The sequence below is a fragment of the Uloborus diversus genome, chromosome 1 (genome assembly GCF_026930045.1).
Source record: "Uloborus diversus isolate 005 chromosome 1, Udiv.v.3.1, whole genome shotgun sequence".
Classification (NCBI taxonomy): domain Eukaryota; kingdom Metazoa; phylum Arthropoda; class Arachnida; order Araneae; family Uloboridae; genus Uloborus; species Uloborus diversus.
Genome location: NC_072731.1, coordinates 87185277 through 87210691, shown reverse-complemented (window position 1 = coordinate 87210691; position 25415 = coordinate 87185277). Strand labels below are relative to the sequence as shown.

Sequence of the window (25415 nt, the reverse complement as noted above, 5' to 3'; positions counted from 1 at the left end):
TTTTTTCTGTTAGATTTTTTTTTTGCCATCGCTCAACAGCATCGGCCATCGGCAATCGGCCATTTGGAGGAAAACAATCGGCCATCGGCCACCTTTGAACAATCGGTCAACAATCGGCATCGGCCCATCGGCCAAAAAATGCCATCGGTCGAGCCCTATTGTTAACAGTAGCATTGTAACCATGCAACCTATGATGTACAACAGAAACTATTGATTTTAGAGCATTTATATATGCATATATAGCATACATTCCCTTGGAAAATATTATCCTGGCGGAAGTCCTTACATGGTCTTCGTGAGTTATGATCCTTTATCCAATTTATGGCATCAACCACCGGCTCCAAAGACAACGAAGCATAATTTTGGTTTTAAAAGCTATTAAAACACATGGCATTATATTAGGAGGAATTAATGACAATGAGTATTTAAATTTCAGGGGAAATATTTGATTTAAATAATATTGGCTGGTCGAACGGAGGAATAATGTAACGCACTTAATGAATTTGAAAATCGTTAGTTGATTTCAAAAGAAATAATTTTAAATAATGGGTTAACAATTCATTTGAAGAAAAGGATTAGGCTGAAAATTCTAAATGAGATCCTATCAGAACATTTAACAAACATATCAAATAACATCGCATACGTGCAAAGAGTTATAAGTTGCAAAATGCATTGTTTTGAACCATCCCATTACCAGCTCTCATATAGGGCAGTGAGAAGCAAAGGGATGAAGTGATAAAATTAAAATATTCGAGATGACCAGTAGAAATAGTAAGAGAACCTGTCCTCTGTCTTGGAGTAAAAGAGAGTACTTGTATCTCTGGTAGATGCTGCTATACAACATGATTTAGAAAAAAAAATTCAAAGAAGCCTACCGAGCCCCGCAACTTTAAACGCATTTTACTCAAAACTTGAAAATATCCACTTCATCCCTTTGCTTCTCACTGCCCCATATAGTTTAAGCTCTAGATAATGGAGCTTTCGTCTAACATACTGCCTCTTCGATTGGGTATTTGCCAAGAGTAGACATTTAACACCTGACAAGATTGAAATAGAAACTACTACTAATTTTCTATTTTTTGGTTAAAATAAGGTAAAATTGTTTATTGACTAAAGCTAAATTGCTTCAAACAAATAAAAGAAATGTAACTTTGACAGTGTAAGTGCAATGTACTATCCCATGAATTAAATTGCTCACATTGATGATATCCAGATGTTGTAAAAGTTTTCACGTTACTATGGATTGGAAGAGCGCAGCAATATTGATTGCATATCTGAAACGCTTTGCAATGAAGCGCGAGCAATTTAAACCATTCTATTCGAGTTCACCACTAATCTGTTATCGGATGCCATAGTCAACAACAACTAATATCCATCATTGAGAAATGATGTATATACATGTCAACTCTAAACTAAGGCATGATATTTAGATATAGGGATTTGGTAGAAATCTCGTAGAATATAAACCAAAGTTCTACTAACAAGCATCCAATAATGAACGCTTTTTACCTTTTTTTTTGCTCATAAAATGGTATTTTCTGCACAAACAAAATTTTCTTTTGCTGTAATTAAAAATTATTTCTTTATATTTATCAATAGTTTTTCCATAGCGATGTTTTTGGAAATAAACTTTAATGCTTTTGAGCAATTAGTTTTCTTACAAAATTGAGAGGTTTTTTTTCTTTTCAATTTTTCGCTTGTTTTATGGTTTTTTTTTTTTTTTTTTTGCTGAAGAATCAATTGATTTCGGATAAAGAACTCTCTAGGGATTTTGATAACAGACAAAAAAAAAAAGAGTAATGAAACACACCAGTAGTCTCTACTGCTTAATAGTGCTTCAGTAGTGGCCACTTCAAGGTTTATATTTGAAAAAATAAGATTCCAGGTTTCCCAATTCAACGTTTGATGCACTTTTGAATCCATTGGGGGACCTGGAATCCTATTTTTTCAAATATAAACCTTGAACTGGTCACTACTAAAGCACTGGCCCACTGCTGGTGTGTTACCTTGATTAATTTCTTCTATATTTAACATACAGAAAAAGTATTGGATGCGAAAAAAATTTCGAATTTCGACGGATGTTGTTCATTTTGGCCATGTTTAGAAAATGTCTATCTGTGTGTGTGTGACCGGCTTTTTGTAGCCACTTTTGAGCAAAAACTGCTGCTGAAAATCGAACGAAATTTGGTACGTATACGCGCTTCCTTGTGAATTGGTGCACATTAGATTTTGGCACCAATTTCTCCAACAATTTTGGCACCAATTCCTCCAACAGGGTGGAGCAACCGAACGTTTTCTTCCTTATGTGAGCACCGCTATATCTCAGGCAGTAACATCAGGAATTGTTCCATGAACAGAATTTGTTCCATGTGTTGAAGCTAGAGGGCACTGGTACTGATTCAATTTTGGTGCGAACAGCTCAAACGGTTGTTCAGCAATCGAACGTTTTTCCTCGCAAATTGTTATATCTCGAAAAGTGTTGAAAGAAATCAATCAAATTTTGATCGACAGGTAGTTTAGTGACAATATCTCATAAGAGGAACTGTTCCTTGCGAGTGCTATATCTCAAAAAGTAAAGCTGCGTTTTAGATGACAATGGAATTTTGGAACAAATATGAACCTACACGGGAAAAGACGATGATTAATTTTTTGTGTTAATCGCCCCGAAAGAATCTGTTTTTTTTTTTTTTTTGCTATCGTTTGCCCAAATAAAAATAGGTTAGTTAATACAACAACAAACTTAGTGTTAGTTTTTGGTTAACCTTTTTCATACTATTGTAAACATTAAATTTAATTAATGTCAGGTGCGTCATAATGTTCCTCTTATAAATTGGCAATTCCTTATCACTCGCATAATTTCTCACATGTTCACTTCTTGTTGCAAGTACAGTCAGAAGAATATAATGAGTACATAATTTGAGTTCTTCAGAGAGACAATTAATATGTATCAACAGAAAATACAAAAAACACTAAGAATACTAGGAAGTATGGAAAAAGAAACAAAAAGTTTATGATAATGATTCAAAGATATTTGGGAGTTTTAAAGTGTTCAGTTTTTTCTTTTCTTCAAAAAAAAAAAAAAATCACTTTATCTTCTGCTGAACTCAAACTCGTTTTTGTTTTCTTTTTCATTTCATCTAATGAAAAGCTGATAAATTGCTGTTCTATAATTATTTTTAAAATGATTTAACTCAAACAAATTAGTATACCATTAATTACCCTAGAAGTGTCAATAAATGCCCCAACAGAGGGATGATTTCTGATCACCGAAAAATTTGAAATATTTTAAATTCTATTTCAATTTTGAAGGAAAAGAAGGTTGCAGAGGATTTGCATAAAAAGTGATCAAACTTTCACAAATAATTAAAAATCTACCGTGAACAGTTTTTTCACAAAATGGCTGCTTGCATTTTCGATCAGGTATTACATCCTTCTAATCCAAAGAATAATCTGTAATGTCGTACATAAACTTTACAGTTATTTCGGCGAATTTAATTTATTGCTACTAAACGTGAAGCATTTGAAATTCCTTAATATTATGCAATGCCAAATCCAATTCATAAACCCAGCTAGCAGAAAGTAAATAAATTTAAAGATTTTTTTGCTTCGCCGCTTGACTTAAACATGCGTTTCTGGGGAGCTGAAGTTATTCCAACAATTTCTAGTTCATTTTAGCCAAAGAAAAGGATACTGCATCCAACACAAAATGTATGCGCATATTTGGCGCCAAACACTTTGTATGAAAGGGAAGACTAACGTGAGAGATGATTAATATTCTGTCTTGGCGGAATAATTTCATCATCGTGTATTTTGACACAGAATTTCTCAAACAACGGACGATCGATGTCGGAAATATGGAGATGCCTGTAGTTCTCTCACTGAAAAATATACTCTGAGGGGCAGTAAAATAAATGAAAAAACACGTCATGTTTAACATTTCGCATAAGTAGTGGGGAAATTAATTCTCTAGAAGAAAATAAAAAAATGAACATTTTAAAAACTTTCAAAACTCTTAAATTTGCATCAAGATCCGGATAAGATTAGAATTTCTTGTGGTGCTTTAAGTTATTGTATATTATACTAGTGGTACCCGCACGGCTTTGCCCGTAGTAAAAAATTAAAAGGTCATTTGGTTCGCCAGTATATTCACAAATAATGGATGATGAATTTCTTACGTTCATTTGCTCTCATATGTTACGGTTTCACGTTATGATAACTTGGTAATTTACTCGTCCATCTTCTGATAAGTTTGTTCGGGAAAATGTTCTTAAAATTAGAATAGAAAAAGAATAAAATCGAATTTTCGAAAAACCGCTTCGAGGTTTTCAACCCTATGCTAGGAACTAATTCTGTGCGAAATTTCATGAAAATCGGCCGAACGGTCTAGACGCTATGCGCGTAACAGACCTACAGACATCCAGAGACACAGATTTTCAGCTTTAATTATTAGTAAACATAAAGAAGACATTATTGATTTTCTTTTTCTTTTTTTGAGCAGCGAGCTTTGGAACTTCAAGGATTTTTAAGGAGTTTTTAAAATTTAAAAAGAATGTAGAAAATTTTACAGTAAACAATTACTGCAAAGATTTGACTTTTTTTAGTTATTTTGTTCATTACACTATGGACATGCGGTTAGCTGCGCAAGCACCCAATATTTCTCAGTAACACTGCTATAATTGGGGCAAACCAAACTTGGCAGCATTGAGAAGGCTACATGCCTCTTAACCACAGCCCTACGACTGGCTTTGTCTGGTTGGGTTTTCCCCAGCTATAGTAGCTCTGTTAAAATTATTTTATTTCATTTCATTAGACGCCATGTCGCAGTGATCAGATGAGAGAATGGATGCGGAGTCTCTACTCTCTAGAACGCTTAGTTAGTCCAGATGATGTAAATCATAAGTCGTGTCACATTTCACACGAAACGAAAAGCAAAATTAAAAGACAAACGGTTGATGAAATTTCTTCCTTGATACAAGAACGAAAAGAAGATCCTTTGTTAATGCAGTCTTTAACAGTTCAAACGATGTGGTTCGTCATTGCGAAGATTAACAATGTTTCCAGAAATTCTATGATTTCTATTTCGTGGAGGTGTCTCTTTTGTCTCATACAAAAACCATCTTAAACTCTAAGCAGTAACTTACGTCAACGGTTCTACAACCAGTGGGGCAAGCCCCCTTCAGGGTAGCGATAATAGAAAACGGAGGGAGCGAAAAGAGTGATAAGAGCAAAAATATAAAGAAAATTAAATCATGAAAGTAAATAAATAAATAAATAAAGAAGAGCAAAACAGATTATCGCACCCCGGCAAGGAAAGTGGAAATCAAAAACAGCTTTGGAGAAAATTAAGGTTTTACGAAAAGGAGAGGAAGATGCTGTACCCACGGACAAAATTTCCTTTCCAATTTTTGCTGGTCTATGTGAATGGGTGATCGATCGGTAAAACTTTCTGGCAGAATCTACAACTTGTCATCTAATTCAGTAATTTTTATCAGGTGAAAATCTCAAAGCTTTCAACTTCAAAAATTTTTTCTTAAAAACCATCTTTTTTGCCCGTGGGTACAACACCCCGTTCACCCCGCGGACAGGTGCCTTTGTACCCATGAACATATTAAAAACTAAAATAATATATAAATAGGTCTGAGGAACTCACTCATACTCAATACATTTTCATAAGCCATTTCATATTGAAATGCTTCAAACATCCATAGAAAATAACATTAAACAAAATATTCAACAGAAATTAAATTTTGAAAATTAACTGACAGTTTTTTTCCCTTTTTTTAATCTTCCTTAATTTTTAACATCGGTGAGTTCTTTAAAAAAAATATTACTCTTAAGAGAGTTAATGATATTATGAGTAATTAAGAGCCAGTTTTTCTTAGAGTCAGGCAGGTAAGATAATGTCATTTTTGGTTTCGCTAAAAATTTTACAGTTGTTTCTTCGAATTATTTTAGAAGACACTTATTTTTTCTTTTCTTCCATAAATATTTTTTGGATCCACAAAAAATCCGAAAGTTAGTCCCAACTTAGTGTTTTTTCTCAAATCGACATTTTTTAATATTCTCTGCACATTGAGCACCAGCAAAAGTAATCTTTGTGATTACAACATGATATTTAGTGTGTCTCAAATGAAATATATATAGTAAATTTTATGGTCGACTTTCAATGGACCCTGACAGGGGTGGTTAAACTGTGCCGAAGAAAGTAAAAATGTGTCATGTTTGAGACCTCCTGGTTCCATGCGCTGAGGTTCAATTGTTTTTGCGAACAATTTGTGTAGTGATGTATATAAATTATTAAATGGGCTCATTAAATGCCTGATTAATGCTCTCTGCTGAGAAAAAATAACAATTTTGTCATAAAAATATGATAAAAAGTGTTTTTTTTAAGATCATGTATCTCAGTGCACTGAGGGTCAGTATAGAAATTACTGCCTGGATTTCAAACTAGAGTATGTGTTTTTTCACAATCAAGTGACAGAACTATGGGCAAATTCTTTTCAAGAACACAATACGTATTTCAAAACAGTAAAATGAACTATTTAGTTTTTAATTCAATCAACATATCCGGGTTTCAACTTTCCTCCTAGGACTTCAGATACTATTTAAAAAACTAGTATGATCAAAAACTTACCATAAAAGACTTGCAAATAGACTGATTGTGCTTACTCGCATACTTTATAATATGATAACTGGAAGCAAAGTGCGGAAAAAAACAAAAACAAAAACGGTTATTATTGCGGTAAAAACGTAAATTATTTGTAGCACTTTTTTTGAAGGTATTTTAGATATGTTTTTAATTATTTTAACTAAGATAGCCTTTTTTTCGTTTGTACTGTACATTATAGTTCGTTGGATTTCGTTTAGGATGTACATTATAGTAACAAAAATTATTTTCTCTGCACTAAACTACCATGATAGCAATCAATCACTAAGTCATATTTAATTGCTTATGATAAAAGCAATATTACGGCATTATAAAACAAGGGTATAGTTGCCTAACTGATTAGGGGGACAATAAAAGAAATGCAAGACGAAGCATATAGCTTGAGTACAACTAACTGGATGCGTCGTTAACTCGTATTCAATTTCCTCATCTTGAAGTGCATTTCATGAACCTGCAGGGTCATTGGCTGTAATTATGTCATTTGTTGGTGAAAAGACATACACTCTAGTTTGAAATATCGGCATCAAGTTCTATGCTGACCCGCAGTGCATCGAGATACAAGCCCCTAAAAAGTACACTTTTTATCATATTTTGATGTTTTTCTTTCACTTTGCTTTTAGTTATCATATTATAAAGTATGCGAGTAAACATAATCGGTCTATTTGTAAGTTTATAACTCTTTTATGGTAAGTTTTTGATCATGCTAGGTTTTTAAATAGTATCTGGAAATCCCTGGAGGAAAGTTTAAACTCGGATATGTTGACTGAATTGAAAACTGAATAGTTCATTTTACTGATTTTGAAATACGTATTGTGTTCTTGAAAAGAATTTGCCCATAGTTCTCTCACTTGTTCGTGAAAGTACACATACTTTAGTTTGAAATGTAGGCATCCAGTTCTACACTGACCCTCAGTGCACTGCGATAAAGGCTCATGAAAATTGCACTTTTTAGCATATTTCGATACAAAAACTGCCATTTTTTTGGCAGCGCAGATTGTGAAACATTCAACTAATGAAGGTATTGAATAATCTATATAAATTTTTACACAAATTACGTACAAAAACCATGGTTGAGCCTGAATGCAGGGAACCAGAGGGCCTCAAACATGGCACTTTTTTTTTTTTTGACAAAGTTTGGCGACCCCTGAAAGGCTGTACTGAAGGTCAGCCACAAAATGTACGATGCATTTCAATTTAGTCAATGTCATATTGTCAACACAAGAATTTATTTGGCTGATGCTTAATACACAGAAATAATCGCCTTTTAAAAAACGCTGATTTAGAAAAACCTCTTTGTCGGACTCCACTTTACGAAATTTTACAGGTCCCTAAAATTTTTTTTGGAGGTAAAGAAAAAATACGTGTCTTCTAAAATCTTTAAAAGAATCCACCATAAAAATTTGAGCAAAATCAAAAATGGTGTGCATCTGAACACCCCATTTCTGCCCGGTTCTTATAAAAACTAGTTCTTAACATGTTTTTAAACGAAAAATAACTAGATTCATGATAGTATGGTTCTCTATGTACCTTCATAATAACTTCAATTTATACGCAAATTGAAACCTTTAACAAAATTAACCCATTACAAAAAATTTCAGTTTAGATTAAACCAACAAAAATCCAGAAAAGTCGACTTCAAATGAAAACAGGTGGGATTGACAGTCTGTAAATCCTACAAGTGGTGGGGGTTACTTCAACACAATATCTTCAAACCCTACTTAAAATTCAACATCATTTGTTGAAAGTAAATTTCAGACGTTGATGACAAGGCACCATTTTGAGGTACTTCACACTGTAAGAGGACTCAGGTGTGACCCAAGGAGACTAACAATTGCCATCCATGGGTACACATGGTAATGTGTCCTTGGGTACAAAGGTACGCCATTTTGGTTTTGCAAGCCAGTCACATCGATAAAACCTTCAAAATATAGGGAAACATGATACCTACAACAAAAATGAATAATACATTCACTGCTAAAAGTTGAGCATGGAGAGGAAAATGTAAATTTTTGAAATTCAATACAAATTAAAGAGACCGCAATTCGCTGCAGAGGTAGTTAGAAGTATGCAAATCAGTTAAGTAGCAGCAAATCACGGTTTCTTCTCGAGAAATATACAAAAAAGGAAGTCTTATAAGAAGGCCGCATTGTGAAGGGTTACAATAGCTGCTTGTAAATGCTTATAAAAGAATGTTTAGAACTTTAGTACGATTTGTTTTTAAAACAGACGTGCTTGTATGACTTCCAGAAGACGAATGGAATATTCTGAGCCAGAGGCGTAGCTAAGGGGGGGGTTTGGGGACAACCCGCCCCCCCCCCCCCCCCGAAACGTAAGTCTCAAAAAAAAAAAAAAGGAGAGAGAAGAGAAAGAAAAAAAGAAGAAAAAGAAAAAAAATCAAAACGACTTTTTTTATGAGTAACAAAGGTCAAAAATTCACTTCGCTCCCCCCTACCCCCCAATGCCATTGAAAATCTGCTCCATGTGTGATCCTCAAGCATAAAGATACCTCCCTCTGCTGCGACAATTTTTTGATAATTGAGTGAAATTTGACACTTCGCTTTAGAAATGAGATTGATTTGTTAAATCTACGTATATGCAGCCTTTCTTTGTCATAGATTCTGAAAATTGTTAAATATGTTTAATTTTATGAGCCGCGCAGTGGGAATATTGCATACAGTCGAATCTGTATATTTCGAATTTCACAATAAAGAAAAAAAATCGAGATAAAGAGGTTTGGAGATACGGGGACTTTAAGAAACTTTTTATAGAAATTTTAAATATGATGGTGAAAATTTGAAATCGATATTAAAGACAATATGGGCTCTTGATTAAAATTCCTCTTTATTAGTTTTGTTAGGTATTTATTCTATTTTTACATTATTAAGTGCTTTATTGCGAGTTTAAGGAATCATTTTGACAGTAAAAGAATTTTTAAGCATATCTTTTCAAGAAAAAGTCTTTTATCGCTTTTTGGTCCCTGATTTTTTTTGGATTCATTATTTATTCTCTTAAGGTTAGCAATTGCTGCAAATCTAACTTGGCCAGTACTCTACGATTTTCCTTTTTTCATCACTTGAAAAAAATTTATACTTTCTTTTCACTCCAATCATTTCGGTTTTGTAAGGAATCGCAATTTTAAGAAAGAGAGCAACCGAAGAACAGTACTAATCCAGATAACAGAGCGAAATGACTTTTAACTTGAATGACCTTTAACCATGAACTTGAAATGTTCATTTTACATGTCAAACCTGTGAATTTCAACCCTTTACTTTTCTTCCAAGAAAGTGCGCGAAACGAGTGTCATTTGGTTAATCTTCCTGGAAAGCCTATTCGTGGAACGCATTGCTCCCTTTTTTCCACAGCCTCCTCAGCTCTTGAAGACAATTCCTCTGCTTCTGAGTTGAAGAAAATGTTTTTGTTTGCTGCTTTAAAGATCATTGGGCTTCGAATCCAAAAATGATAGCATAACCAGAATTCGAGACGATAGAGGTTTTTGTTGGTCTGGTCTCGTGTGTGTCATAGGTCATAGTCAAAACAACCTTTGCTAACCAGAGTATTCATTGCAATCACATTGATTTTTCAGTCAGTATTTACTGCGTATTCTTTTGGAAACATACAGTCTGTTTAAAATAGTACATTCTAAGTGAAAGTTGTTGCATAATGAAGCGAGCAAAACCGATAACACGCTTTTTTAAACCCAAAGAAAAAAATTAAAATGACGAAAAGGATTCCTCTAAAAAGAGAAAGTTAACCTTTCCCTTTTTAAATAGGACCCTTCTGAAGGTAATTTTATTTCCATTCAAAAGAAAAACTGCATAGCATTACATGAATAAAATGTTTAAAAACGAAATGAATCTAGATTATTTCTATTAGCTTGGTTCGCATTAAAAAGTAGAAAATAAAAAAGACTTCTGTTTATAATACTCGAAAATTGCTGTTGCTCTCCCAAATAGATATTTATGTTAATTCTAAAGCAGCCAATAAAATTAAAAATTAAGACTTGAGAGGAGAACAGATGCATTTTAGCGAATAACTTTCTACCGCCTTTATTTCTTCCCTAACTTTTTTATTCAAATTTTATTAACTGCTTTAGAATTAGCATAAATGTAAATACATAAAAAGCAATATATAAATATAACGATATGAAAAGCAATTTCATTTTTTAGGGCAATAATTTAAGAAGTCTTTTTTTATTTTATTTCATACTTTTAGTGCAAACCAAGTTAGTAAAAATAGTCTTTATAGTCTGACCACCGATGAGATTGAAAGTCAAACATCCAGTTTACAGGCGGAAATGGAAGTATCTATTAGCTTTCAGGAATGCCAGCTTTTGTAGATTTGTGTTATCCTCTTATTTAAGCAGTTACACTGAAATGAAAGGAACACGCTCAGTAGATATTTGATTTCCCCCTGATTTGGATAGACTGGTTTTGACAAGATCGTTGCTAGAAAATTTCACTTTAAATTAAATGGAGGGAAAAGAAAAAAAAGTTCAATTGTCCATAACATTAAAAAAAAAAACCTTGCTTTTGTTTTGTTTGACACAAGTATCAGAATTGGGGCACCCCATTCCAAAGTATTTAAGATTCATTTCCCTCTTATTTTTTTTGATACTAAAAAAATTTACACACACACACACACACACACACACATATTATATATATATATAAGAAGTAACCCCCCGAAAGTCGGGTCTAGCTACGCCTCTGTTCTGAGCGATGGTGTGCTGTCTGACGCATTGAAGCAGTACAATCAATCACAGATGTTGCTCTTTTCATTGGTGTCCATCACTCCGTCATTTCACGATTACGGACACAATTTCTGACAAGCCAAACAGTAGTTCAAAGACCTGGGACCGGCCACCCAAGGGTTACGAACCCCGCGGAAGATCGATATATTGTTTCTGTAGCTAAGCGGAACGACTAGAACGATCTATGGTTGCAACGGCTATTGGAAAGATGAAATCTGCCACTTCTATGTGCCGAAGGTTACACATGAGTGGGCTGTATGCCCGGATACCACGAGTTTGTGTTCCTTTCTCCGACTAATCTGGAGGGGCACGATTAAAGTTGTGCCGCCAACATGTCAGTTAGATTCTGTCTGATTGGGGCAATGTTATGTTCGCAGATTAGTCAGGATTTGCTCTGCAACCCGATGACAAGCGTGTAAGGGTCTGGAGAGAACAAGGTACACGTAATTGGCCCCAGAATATCACAGAACATCACTCATTCCGTTGTCGAAGTATCATGGTCTGGGCAGGTATTTCGTTGGGATATCTCACCGATCTACAGACGAGGCTCTGTGACGGCTATACGGTATCGGGAGGAAGTCCTAGACCTACTGTGAAGTTGTACGCTGCAGCAGTGGGTCCTGCTTTCATTTTAATGGACGATAATGCGCTTCCACATGGAGCCGCCATCACTGACGACTGCATAGAGAGTGAGGGTATTGCACGTATGAACTGGCCGGCGTTCCCGTCCTATCTTAATCCCATTAAAAATCTTCGAGATGCATTCAGCCGTGCTGTGTGTATACGTTTCCTACCCGCAGCCACTCTCACAAAGTTGGAAACTGCTCTAGAAGAAGAATTGGAGATTACTCGACTCTGTGGTGGTTTATCAGCTCATAAAAAGCTGAGGGGTGCTCACAGACCCTATTAATGTCAGTTTTTGTTGTTTTTTTTTTTTTTTTTTTTGAATAGAAACAGTATTTTGTAAATGACTCCGATATGACGCCACCTTATAATTTAGAAAATTTACTACTGTTTTCATCTAACTCTGATAGTAATTCTTTGTTATGTTCATTGCATAAACATATTTGCTACTTTCCTGCCGCATTTCTTTTCAATCAAAGCAGTACTTATACATTTTTTCGCATTTTACCTGTCCGTGCTTAACTTTTGGCAGTGAGTGTACAATCCACGATGGACGAAAAAAAAATGAAATTGTTCATGTTTTTTTTTTTTACTTAGATCCTACTAAAACTAAAAAAGTGTGATAGAATCTTACATGGATTACTTATTTACTTACGTTTGATGGGCGACTCTCGAAAAAATGTCCCGTGCGTAACGCTAAGTTTTTTATTTTATTCAAGTAACTATTGATTAAATATGGGAGTAACTGTTATGCATTTATAGTATATTAAAGCATGTATTGTTCCCCAACAGCATCATTTTTTAAAAGCTTTGGTTAGCTGGAAATTTTTTTAAAAACTTTGCGTTACGCAGGGGACATTTTTTCGAGAATCGCCCTGATGGTGTTGAAACTGCCTGGGGTACTGGAGAGACCTGTAACGCACACGTTGAACCCAAATTAAGATATCTTTCGACGATACCCGGAATTTCCCGACCAACGTCCGTAGGTACAACTGTCCCTGGGTACAGCAGCTTCCCCTATCTTAGAGTGATTTAATCTCAAATAATACAATACGAGCGCAAAAAAATAGAATAATTAATTATTCAATAAAATAAATAAGTAAAATTTAAAAATATATATATGATGCAATGTTCACTCGTTAGTTTTTGTTGTCTAAATTAATATTGCATACTTAAAGTTAGAAAGTATTTCTTCTAAGTTATGAAAATTTTATGTTGTATCACTAGTGATTATATCGTTTTTACACCACTACGCACCAGTTATTTAACCAAACTTAGTGTACATTTTATGGGTAAGAAAGAGCGTTTAGAATTTAAGTCAATATACTCGTACTTTCCCCCAAATTTTGAGATGTCACTTTCTTTACTGGTGTGTGATATATTCTGACGGAATAGGATATAAAACGCATATTAATACAGTTATAATTTAAATATAAAAAAGTTGTACTACATTGTTTTTACTAACTACTACATTAAAAGCTCTTTTAATAAATTTTAGGGATTTCTTTAGCTCTGCCTAATAAAACGTTCTATTTTTTCTTTATTTGAGACTATACTTTGACTTCAAAGCAGCCACTGCAGAAAATGCACCTTTTTACTTAAAAACAAAAAAAAAAGGGGGGGGGGACAGATTTTTAAGTTGAGATCTTAATGTAACTTTAGCATAAAATAGCTCAAAATACTAAAAGGTCGTGAAACGCTGACTTAAGCTTCATGTGTTTGGAGCTACGTTTCAAATCTCTGTCGTGTTTTATTACGTTTAAACTCTTTTCCTCTGATTCCGTTGCATGTTTAATGCTGTTCAAACAAATACATGTATCTAAAGTCATACACTTACCGTCATGCAGCGGGTCGATGGAATGTATCATGAGCTGCAGGAGGCCATGCCGGAATTTGCTTCCCGCGTGTAAAATAGGAGTGCTGGCCCGTCTCTTCTTCATCTAAAATTGAAAAAGAAATTATTTACTGACACGTAAATGAAGACATGAAAGCGTAAATTTATTACGCCACTCTGTTTTCAGAAACTGAAAACATTAAACTAGAGATTTTCTAGTGCAGAAAATATTTGTAGTCGATTGAAAAATACAACTGATGATGCCATGCAAAATTAAGGCTGAAATCATGTAAAAAACATGTAACTTTTTTTAACAGTCACAGGCAGCAATAGAATTGTTAGCGTGATTTCTTTTCTTTTCTTTTTTTTTTTTTTTTTTGACGAAATTCGTTATAATGAAATAGCAGTAATAATAAAAATTATACGTTGTTTCACATAAGAAAGAGTTAATGTTACTAACTATTGCCTTTTATAACAGCTGGTTGTTTAGGGTCTGGTGGGGTAAAGTGGTCATAAAATCGTAGGTTTTCAACTTTGGTGGATAATAAATACAACAAATAATTTAAACACCTCTACTTTTTTTGTTGTTATTTTACATTGCATTATTAAAGAACACAGTACATCGAAGTTTAGAAAAAAAAATATTGATTTTTTTAGTTTTATAACATTTTCTTTTCTCTTTGTATTTATGACCACTTTACCCCATGGGATGGGGGAAAGTGGTCATAGCATGGGGTAAAGTGGTCATAGCATGGGGTAAAGTGGTCATAGTTAAAAATAAATGCAAAACCGTATTACATAAGCCTAATATTTGTATATTTCAGTTATTTTTATGGTTACAAGTATATGCACTAATATATGCGTGTATTCACGAGTATATCCGTGTCGTGTAAACATGAGTAATCACGTTCATATATGAGTAGATACCGCGCATACCTAAGTATATACATGTATAGTAGACGTATATACGCATATATGTACAAGTGTACATGTGGGTATATACATAATTGTACATAAATGTATATACGGGTATACACGAGTTAATTCGTGGATGCATCCAGTGCGTGTTTGTACGTGTCTACTCACGTATATACATGTACATATGGAAGCACGAGTATATACGTATGTATACGTGTAAACACAATTATATACCTGAAAAAACGTATATACGTACATTTATATGTACGTACATACTCGTCAACCTGTACATATATGTATTCACGAGTATATACGCTTACATATATGTATGCCTACAGAGTGAATCCAAGCTCTTGAGCAAAAACCTAAGGGGTGTGAGAGGTGAGGATAAAAAGCAAAGAATAATAAGGAGTTGACGGTCGTTGACGCGCTACATGCACACAAAGCCAGAAACTGATGGATGCAAAGCAGGTCACAAATTTTTTACACAAAGATGATTTTACTAAAAATTTAGTTTTTAAGAAACATTTAGAGCACTTGTTAAGAGTTACGGCCTGTAGTCGCAACAAAGGCGCAGCGACAGATGAAACTTTTTCAAAAGTCTCGTTATTGCAACAGAGAGTGCTTTGGGATTGCGACGCACATGTATTACAGCTGCAGGCCGCAAATTTCATCAATCGCTCTAAAACTTTCTTGAGACCTAAAATGTTGTGTAAAATTTTCTGTGTAATAAATTTTAGGGCTCGACCGATGGCATTTTTTGGCCGATGGGCCGATGCCGATTGTTGGCCGATTGTTCAAAGATGGCCGATGGCCGATTGTTTTCCTCCAAATGGCCGATTGCCGATGGCCGATGCCGTTGGCCGATGGCAAAAAAAGAAAAAAATCAAACAGAAATAAATTAATAAGATTATCAGGGATTTAAAGGATCGTTTATTCATTTCACTTTACTTCCTTTCTACGAATAAGGAATGGTATAATCGAAAAAAAAAAAAAAAAACAGATTTCTTTTTCGAAACATAAATGCTAAAATATTTGTTCTATTAACTTTCAAATGATTTCTTTAAGCAAATTTTTCATTTGTCTTTAAAATTAATCATATGCTTTGTAATTTTATTTCGTGCATAAGTTGTAAATATTCATGAAATAAGTCAAAATTCGACCTTTTGACCTTTTTTGATATGGGTAATTTTTTTATGCTCCCAATTTTACCTTTTTTGCCAATAGTGCACTTTGTACAGATTTTTACTGGGAATGCGTTTATAGCTTATTATATTAACAGCCCAGAATTCACCGTGAATTCCACCCCTTCCTTATAATCGGAGAGCTAGTGGCACATTTTGAGAAGGTACTTTAGGCAAGTTAAAAATAAGAAAATTTTTACTGAATAACAATATAATAAGAAAATTGTCATAATAGGAGTATTTTTGTACTTATTTAAAATTTATGAATAGAAAAGTTTGCATTTTTCATAAAAGCTATAATAGTGAAATACATTTTGCTGAAAAAAGAAATAGCCATGAAAAGAGCGAGGTTCTTAAAATGCAGCTACAATTAAAAAAAACTCAATATTTACACCAAGTTAATAACCGAAATAAATATACTACTTGATCTGATGTTTGCTAACATAATATTGAACAATTTGATTGTTTAATCTTTTATGAAGCTTTACAAACAAATTCAAATTAAATTTTTAAATTTAGCAATAATTTTCTGAAATTTAAAAAAAATGCATAATAGAAAATCCTTGAAATTTTTCTATAAAAAACGAAAATAATTTATTCATTGATTTTATATAAATACATAAAAATCGTTACTTACAACAGAAAAAAAATCGATCGCTATTAATGATGCAAAAAATAAGGCGCATTGCGAAATATAGGTAAAACAAGTATGAGAAATACGCAAAATGACATTTCTTAACCAAAATAAATAATCGCAATAAATATTTAAGAAATGCTTGAAACGACGAGGGAGGGTTTGGGAGGGGGGGAGGGGTCACCCTCTGATTTTGGAGTAACTCACACTTCGGCCCCAACTTCGGCCTCATTTTTTTAGTACAGAACAGCTACCACCAACGCCTCGGAAGAGTTTCTGAATCTACTTCAGCACTTCTGAAGAAAAAATTCAAAAGTCCCTTTGATTTTCTAATTATGTCACCATTCAAAACGTCTTTAATCAATTTCTTACATTAACATGCAGTGACGGATTTAAAATATAGCAAATGTTGCAATTGCACGAGAGGTCCCATAACTATAGGGACACCGCAGGAGTTACAAAAATGCTTATGATAAATGTTTTACAACTTTTGTGATAGAGAAATGGGGCCCCAAAATGTATTTCGACGGGCCCCAAACTTGTAACTCCGCCGAAGCGATACAGAAAAGAATGCATTACTGTGATTCATATTACAAATATTGAAAAATTAAAAATTACCGTCGGTTCAACGGAATCTAACAAAATGACACAAAAACCAAATCGCCATCTCATATTTGTTTCCATGGTTTCCAATGCGGCAATGTATCACCAATGATCGTCAGTCTGAGACACTATATTAGTTTTACATTGAAATAAGTAATTAGTAGCTACAAAAAATGAGTAAACCGGCTTTTCAGAACACCCGATCGAAAACAAAAAGGGAAGTGCACAACTGGAACGTACGCACACCCCACATGCGAAAACTTAACCTTCTACAGCTTACCATCTTTGAGTTATGACTTATGAGAGATACAGTCGAACCCGCTTAATGGAATATGGTATAATAGAATACCCCGCTTAATGTAATAAACTTACAATGTATTACACCGTTGAGATGTGTTATTTTTATCCCGGATAATGGAATATACCGCTTATTAGAATAATTTTTCCTGGCAAATTGCCTTTTCTATTAAGCGGACTCGACTGTATATACATACATCCAACTTCAAGAAACAACGCAATAATTAACTTGTTTGGTACCTGAATGTAGTATTAAAAACTCTTTCAGGGGTAACTAAAATAGAAATTCATACTGAAATTTAAATAAACAATTTTAAACTCCCAAAACTCCCAAAAATCAAAAACTCCCTTTACTTTGTATTAAAAAGTAAAATAGCAAAGATCCTTTAAAAAAAAAAAAACATCGGCCTATTCCATCGGCTTTTTGATGTATTTTAAGGCCGATGGGCCGATGTTTCCTGCAAGTTAGCATCGGCCGCCGATGCCGATGCCGATGGCTAAATTGTTGAACCATCGGCGCTGATGCATCGGCCAGGCCGATGCATCGGTCGAGTCCTAATAAATTTGTTACCTGTTTTGCATCCATCAGTTTCTGGCTTTGCGCGCATGTAGCGCGTCAGCATTGTGTTTGTGACCATATATGTCTTATGTGATTCTTGCTTCTTATCTTCCCCTCTAACACATTTTAATAATTTGCCCAAAAGTTTAAACTAACCCTGTATACTTGTATGCCATATGCTTGTATGTAAGTGTCTACTCGAGTACGTACGTGTATATACGTGTCTACTTGAGTATATAAGTGTTCGTATACATACGAGTAAAAGCGAGTATATACTTGTATAGTTGAATGTATATCTACATAGATAAAAAATACCCATATCGCAGATACCCATATACGTATTTATTGGTGCATTTATGTGAATACGTTTATATACGTGCTTACACGAGTATATGCGTATGCATACGTATATACTCGTATATTTAACCCCATTTACGGTAAAAACAATACACATTAAGTGAAATTAATATTTAATTCATATCTGCCTTATACATAACTATTAAGTGACATTAGAAGAACAATATTCGTTAAGCCTAATATTATGATCACTTTACCCCATCTTACTGAAGTTGTTCTAAAAAATGATCTAAAATATATTCAGCTAACTGCTAATGAGTAAGTGATCTTAAGACATGTGGGAAGCTTCCTGTGCCGTCAATCTGTTCATAATTCCAACAAACAAAATTTCTCAAAGAAGTTAAAAGAGGTATTTAGATTTTTAAAATTTTCATATTTATACAAAATATTTTTTTTACCAAATAAAATTTTGCCAAGTTTGGAAATTTTGTATTCAAAATGTAGTTTCTAACTCCCGAACCTAAAATAAAATTTTCACATTCATTCGAACATTTATTTCCAAGCTATAGTCATTTATTTGACGTATGACCACTTTACCCCATTGACCACTTTCCCCCACCAGACTCTACTAAACAGAACTTTAACGAAACGTAACATTTCATAAAATATGAGCTCACCGTAAAAAAATAGGATTTTTTAAAATATTGTCCTAAAAATCAGCATGAACCAGTGGTGAGCAGAGGATGGATTATAGAGCTGTTTTAGCTTTCTACATTACTCCAAGGAATCAAGTTCTTTTTTAAGAAAATTAGACACAATAGTACAATATAAACTTTATCAAAAATGAAATGAACAATGTGTACTAAAAACAGACAAAAAATCAAAGTTTATCAAGTGAAATAATATATGATGTCTTAATGAACTCTGAAAATTCTAATTAATTTTTTTTCTCTCTCGAACCGCAATAAACCTCATACTGTTCTAACTGTTTGCGTCAATGTTAGCGTATAGCGGTTATACAGCGAAATAAATATACCTGTGGGGCAGACACATACATATTAGAAATATGATTTTTAAAAAAGTAGCTTTTATTAGAAATCAATGAACTTTTTGATGTATAACAAGAAAAAAAAAATATTTTGTTCGAATTCAAATACGAATCCGCACCAATGAAATTAAAAGTTCTTAAACTTTGGTATTTTCAGCACAGTTAAAATATAATAGTTGAAATAAATTTCAGGTTAAAATATTAATGTTTTGTATTTTAAGTAAAATTTTACTGCTAATTTCACCCCTCGTACTGCAAAAATATTCGTCCATGATGTTTAGTGAATACAACTTAAAAATAATTTTTAGCTGCTGCGCAATTTAATTTCAAAATTTCGCCATCAAAACCAGGCTTCCTACTGCCATGTATTTGAGATGAGAGCTCAGACTATTTACAGCAATATCCTTCATTTAAGAACGCGGAAGTACCAAGTAAGATCATATAATAGCACTGGGACTCCATCGCATATATATAATAGTTTTCACCGTTTAATTACGGGGAAGACACTAGTTTCTCTAAGGAGATCGAATGTTGTACATAATTTGTACATAAATAAATAAGCCAGTAACGTCTCATACTTTCCCATCCCATTCAAAATAATATCCTGTTACATGAACAAGTATTGCTTGTATACTTCTGTGACATTCAACGCAAAAATTTCAATTAAGTTTTAATGCAAAAAAAAAAAAAAAACCAAGTGTATTTTCAGCGTTTTTTCAGTTTTACTGAAGCATCAAAATGTTATGGAGAACATAAAAGATTCCGAAAAAATCTTATATAATCATATTTAATACTAACTAGTCGACCCGTGCGGAACTCCGCACTGTGCTTCAAATCGTTTCATAAGGCATTTCGCTCTTTAAGAATTTCAAAGGAAGAACATTATGACGAAGAACCGAAAAAAAAGTAAGCGCAGAAGAGAAGGCATCCCCTTTTAATCGTACATATTTTCAATGCAAACATAAATGTCATTAAAAGTGTGGCTGAGTGGTGACTCGTGAAAAAGCAATAATTGTGCTTGTGAAAAAACAGGTTGTGGCAAATACAGTCCTGCACATGTCAGCATCTGACGGGAAAAAAAGAAACATTAAAGAGATATTTATTGGCACGTATTCGAATTGGCGCCATTCTGACTAACAGCACGACACCCCAACAAACCTAGCAATTGCACCTTCCTTTTCGAAAGCTATTCATTGAAGGAATGCGTAGTAAAAAACAGCAAAAAAGCTTTTTGCCAAAAAAAGATAATAAGATCATGCATCTGTGTTTTGTCATTAACCAGCATGATACGATTTAAAATTATTCGCAAAGCATGGAATTTGATTAAAGAATGACGAAGATCTCACGTAGCGATTGAAACAAACATTCTAGAGAAGTAATAAATTTGATTGAAAATAAGTGTTTTTATCTTTGAACATTGAACTATTTCACATAGAAGGTTGCTTTAACCGTTACGGCTTAAATGCCCTCACATGTTTCTCTTTTAATCGAACACTTAAAATTCAAAACCAAAACCAGTTGAACTGAGTCCGTTCTTAAGTGTAATTTTTCGAACGTAGACAAAATGTATTTTTTTTTTCAGCAGAAAGCAGAGGAGTAGAAAATAATTTCTTGCTAATGAAGTTGATAATACTTTTAATGCTTTATATCGTATTCGCGCGAATAAAAAATTAAAGGTTTACTGAGTGAAACTCGTAGTTTTAATCGGGCGTAGTATTTTTTCATTTGTACAAAAGGTCGAACACTGCTATTAGAAACATCTACATTTTAGCATACAATAAAAATGTTTTTCTGCACAAAAAGGATTTCTTTAGGTAAATCTAATACTTTTTTATGCTTACATTATGTTGAGTGGTCTGGATGTAGTCAAAGAACACAGTTCGATTAACAATCAACTTATCCGAATGATAACTGTAGCCTGCATAAAGGAGTCGAAACACCTAGTAGCATTCCCACTGCATTTATTTTATTAGGTGTGTATGTTATGAGCACATGTAATGCGTAATACTAATATAAATTTGATATTATGTCGGACAGCCCAAGCTTGCCCGAAGTTCAGATAGTTTATAGCCGAACGCTCTACCGAAAAAAACTTATCAATTAAACCGAACAACTAAGTCCAGTGCTGTTAAGCTTTATTAAAATATGAACACACACACAGGCTATTTTTTTTTTTTTTTTTTGCCGAAAGCGACGTAAAAAATGGAAAACTGCATTAGAACTTTGCTTTAAAAAATGCATAAGAACTACAGGCAGCATCAAGGTTTGGAAACAGCAAGAGGCGATTTCGAAAACTTGAATTTTCGACCGTAAGTCTTTTTTTCGTCATTGGCCAGCCTGATAAGTTTTAAAATGAGAGGGGATTAATATATAAGATAAAATATTGAAGAAAAATGTTTTTATTTTTGAAAATTTTTACAATTTGTTATCGCAGGCTGCTTAAACCGTTATAACTTAGATGGCAGCACGGTTAAAATACAAAATAAATTGAACTATGCTTTCGAATGTAGTAAAAATGTGATAAGCTATTTGTTTTTTAGCAAAAAGAAGAAAAAATATATATTTTACCCTTCAAATTGAGGTAGTATTTTATTTATTTGTACAAAGAGTCAAAAACTCATTAGAAGAATATATATTTCAATATACGATTTATTATTTTTTTTCTGAACAAAAAACAATTCTATTGTAGTCTGAAATCTTAAACCTGTTACTTATATTTTCGCTTACATTATGCTTTAATTTTCTTTCCAGAGCCAAAGCTTCAAAAAAAAAAAAAAAAAAAACACGTGCAATTTCGAAGTAATTTAGCACAAAATCACTGAATGTTTTCACATCAGCAAGGAGCATTTCCTTCTCATTTATTCTATTCCCTCATAGCTGTTACTCATTTAATTCAGTGTTCATGTAATGCGCGATATTTCTCTAACTTTTTTGTTGCAGATTGTTCGGACGTGGGCCCGAACACGTAATCTCCTGGTTACGAAGAGAACGCTCTGCCGATCAAGCTACTCAGCTCTGTCGGTCATAGCGCAAATTAAAGTTATAAGTTTGACCGAAAACCTCATGCTGGTTCTTTAAAACAGGTTTTTCGGCTAAAAGAAACAATTTTCAGACCTTGGGTCTATTTTTCGTCAGTAGCCAGCACCATAAGCTTTAAAAAAAGGCGTAAATCAAAGAAATCGATCAAGAATTGAGGGAAATTTGGCGTAGAAACCAAAAACAGGCTACAGAAATAATATATAAGGATGTCAAAGTACAAAGGGGAATGGAGTTTGTTTACTCTCAAAGTTATCAATGATCCTCTAGGTCAGTGTTTCCAAATTTCTCATACCTTTTTTTTTTCAAAAAAATTGTCTTCTCCCACCCTAATATTCGGAAAAATCCTATTTAATAAATAGGATTACTAGCCTAAAAATAATACTAGCCTGAAGATACAACACGTTTAACGGCAATGGCTCTAAAAAGCAATATCATATTTTAAATCAAAGTTTTTATGCACCAAAGCATATCTATTTTACGATTTTATTGCAAGATGAGTATTGATACTTTTACAACTTGTAACATTTTATACAAAATGACAGAAAAATAGATTTTATAGTAAAACTAATGAGAAATATCGGGTGAGTGCAAAAGTTCGTGCGGAGTTTGTGAAAGAAAGTCATACAGTGATTAGGCAAGCAAAACTCTTTATTCAATCAATGATATATTCTCCATCGTTGTCTATAATCTTCTCCCAACGTTTTGGCAGCATACGGATGGCATGATCATAAAAACTGCGTGGTTTAGTTTCGAAAAACGAAGGCATTACGTTTTGTAAGTCATTCAAAGAGTCAAGTTTTTTTCCATTGAAATGATTTTGCAATGACCGGAATAAGTGATAATCCGATGGTGCGATATCAGGAGAATACGGTGGATGAGTTAGGACATCCTATTTCAGGCTGTTCAGTTTGCGCAGCGTCTTTCTTGAAACGTGTGGTCTAGCGTTATCTTGATAAAAGACTACGCCTTTGCGATTTGACAAACTCGAACGTTTCTGTTTGAATTCTCGGTTCAGATTAGTTAATTGACGACAGTACTTGTCCGAACTCAAAATAAATTATACACTTGCAATCCCACCAAACACAGAGCATCACCTTCATCGGGTGCAAACTGGCCTTTGCCATTGCGTCACCATGTTCACCTGCCTGTTTCCATGTTCGTTTGCGCTGAAAGTTGTTGTACAGGACCCATTTTTCCTCGCCCGTCACTAATCAACACAAAAACGGCTCGTTTCTGAGCCGCCCGAGTAAAGATACGGCAGCAGAAATTCGCTGGATTTTGTTGCTCTCGGTCAACAAATGGGGCACCCATATATCGAGCTTTAAATCAAATCCAATTTTTTTTTAACGCCGAAAAGCGGTTGTTCGGTCAACGTTAAGTGCTGTAGCAACTTCCTCTGTTGAAATTCGCGGAGTATTCTGAACTAAAGAACACAAAACGTCGTCATCAATGTGGGAAGGTCGACCTGAGCGTGGCTCGTCTTCCAGCTTAAAATCTCCCCAACGAAATTTTGCAAACCATTTTTCCACAGTTCGTTTAGCTGGTGCTTGATCTTGATAAACATCTTGAATGTTTTTTACGGCTGCTGCAACGTTTACTCCCTTCTGAAACTCGTAAAGTATAACATACCGTAAATGCACTTTATCAACACTCATTTTAAAAGTTATCTTTTTCGAAGCAGTTTGTATCTGCACAAATTATTTTGTTTGGAATGAAAGCTGCACACGTCACCTTTCCAACGATCTGACTTACGTAGATAGTGGTATTAACACGTTACGCCCGTTCTAACGCCATCTATTGCAACTCCGCACGAACTTTTGCACTCACCCAATAATAATATGTACAATGTTTAAGCAACGAACGGGATTGCTTTTGAACGAAATTTTTTTTAATCATTGGTGTCAAAAAATAGTAATATCGACATTTTTAGTGTGCCCTCTCAAACACGAATGCTGTAGCGGTGACTTCATTTTTTGACACCGATTTTGTGTGAGTGTGGACTCAGTTGAGTGCCCCTTAAAATTGTGCCATGCCTTCCTAAGGAGGCACCATCACTGTTCTAAGTTGAAGGATTGTTCCCTTACTTTATTTGTAGTATTGTTTTTTTGCATCTCTAACTAGAGTTTTTTTCCTCCCACGATGCAGTCATGAAACTGCAGAGATGATCAGTATCTGCTACCAGATTTCACCATATCACAATCCAACAAGGAAAGTGATGCAACTAAAAATTTGAGAAAAGGGTATTTATTACCTATTGATTTAAAATCTAAATTTAAAGCTCTTTCTTGCCACAAAACTCGCACAGAGTTAACCTACGTCTGGTGCTTGGTGGCGTAAAAACGATATAACCACTAGTGACGCATAAATAAACTTTCATAAATTAAAAAAACAAGTTCAGAACTTTAAGTTTGCGTTACTAAGTTAGACAACAAAAACTAACCAATAAACATCACATTATAATTAGTTTGCTTATATTGTAATATTTGAGACTAAATCACTAAAAACTAATTTCGTCTAAAACCTTGATTTTTTTCCAATGCTGATTTTTTTCCCCTTCGAGTTGTGTCACTTTCTTTGCCGGGGTGCTAAATGTCTCGGAGAACAAAGGATGGGGGAGTTCTTCTCGGGGTTATCACTAATTCACACGTATAATTTTAAAATAGTATTTTGCTAAAATAATCGACGCATTTTGTCAACCATTTTATCACAAATGACATGATGAACTTCTATTTTAGTTGCTACAGGCTAGCAACGATCAGTCAGTATACTAATCATTTAACGGTTGGTGTGTTAAGCTTTTTTTTACACGACTATGGCGACGCCAAAAGGAAGGGTTTAGATTTTAGCAATCTATGTATGTTTGTATTGTTCCACTGCAGGGCCTAAACTATTCATCCGATTCTGCTGAATAAGGTGTCAATCGACTAGTTATCATGGCACGTGTAGCATAGACTATATTTT

General features: G+C 34.1%; 1 protein-coding gene across 3 annotated transcripts in view; it reads right to left on the bottom strand.

Annotated features, from left to right (window-relative positions):
* The window catches only part of LOC129230986 (sodium/potassium/calcium exchanger Nckx30C-like), a 514695-nt gene that overhangs the window by 54548 nt on the left and 434732 nt on the right, over positions 1–25415 (bottom strand). For all 3 annotated transcript variants that reach the window (XM_054865233.1, XM_054865244.1, XM_054865238.1), the window contains one exon: positions 13879–13981. In XM_054865233.1, coding sequence (XP_054721208.1) covers positions 13879–13981 — 103 coding nt within the window. The remainder of the gene's footprint in view (positions 1–13878; positions 13982–25415) is intronic.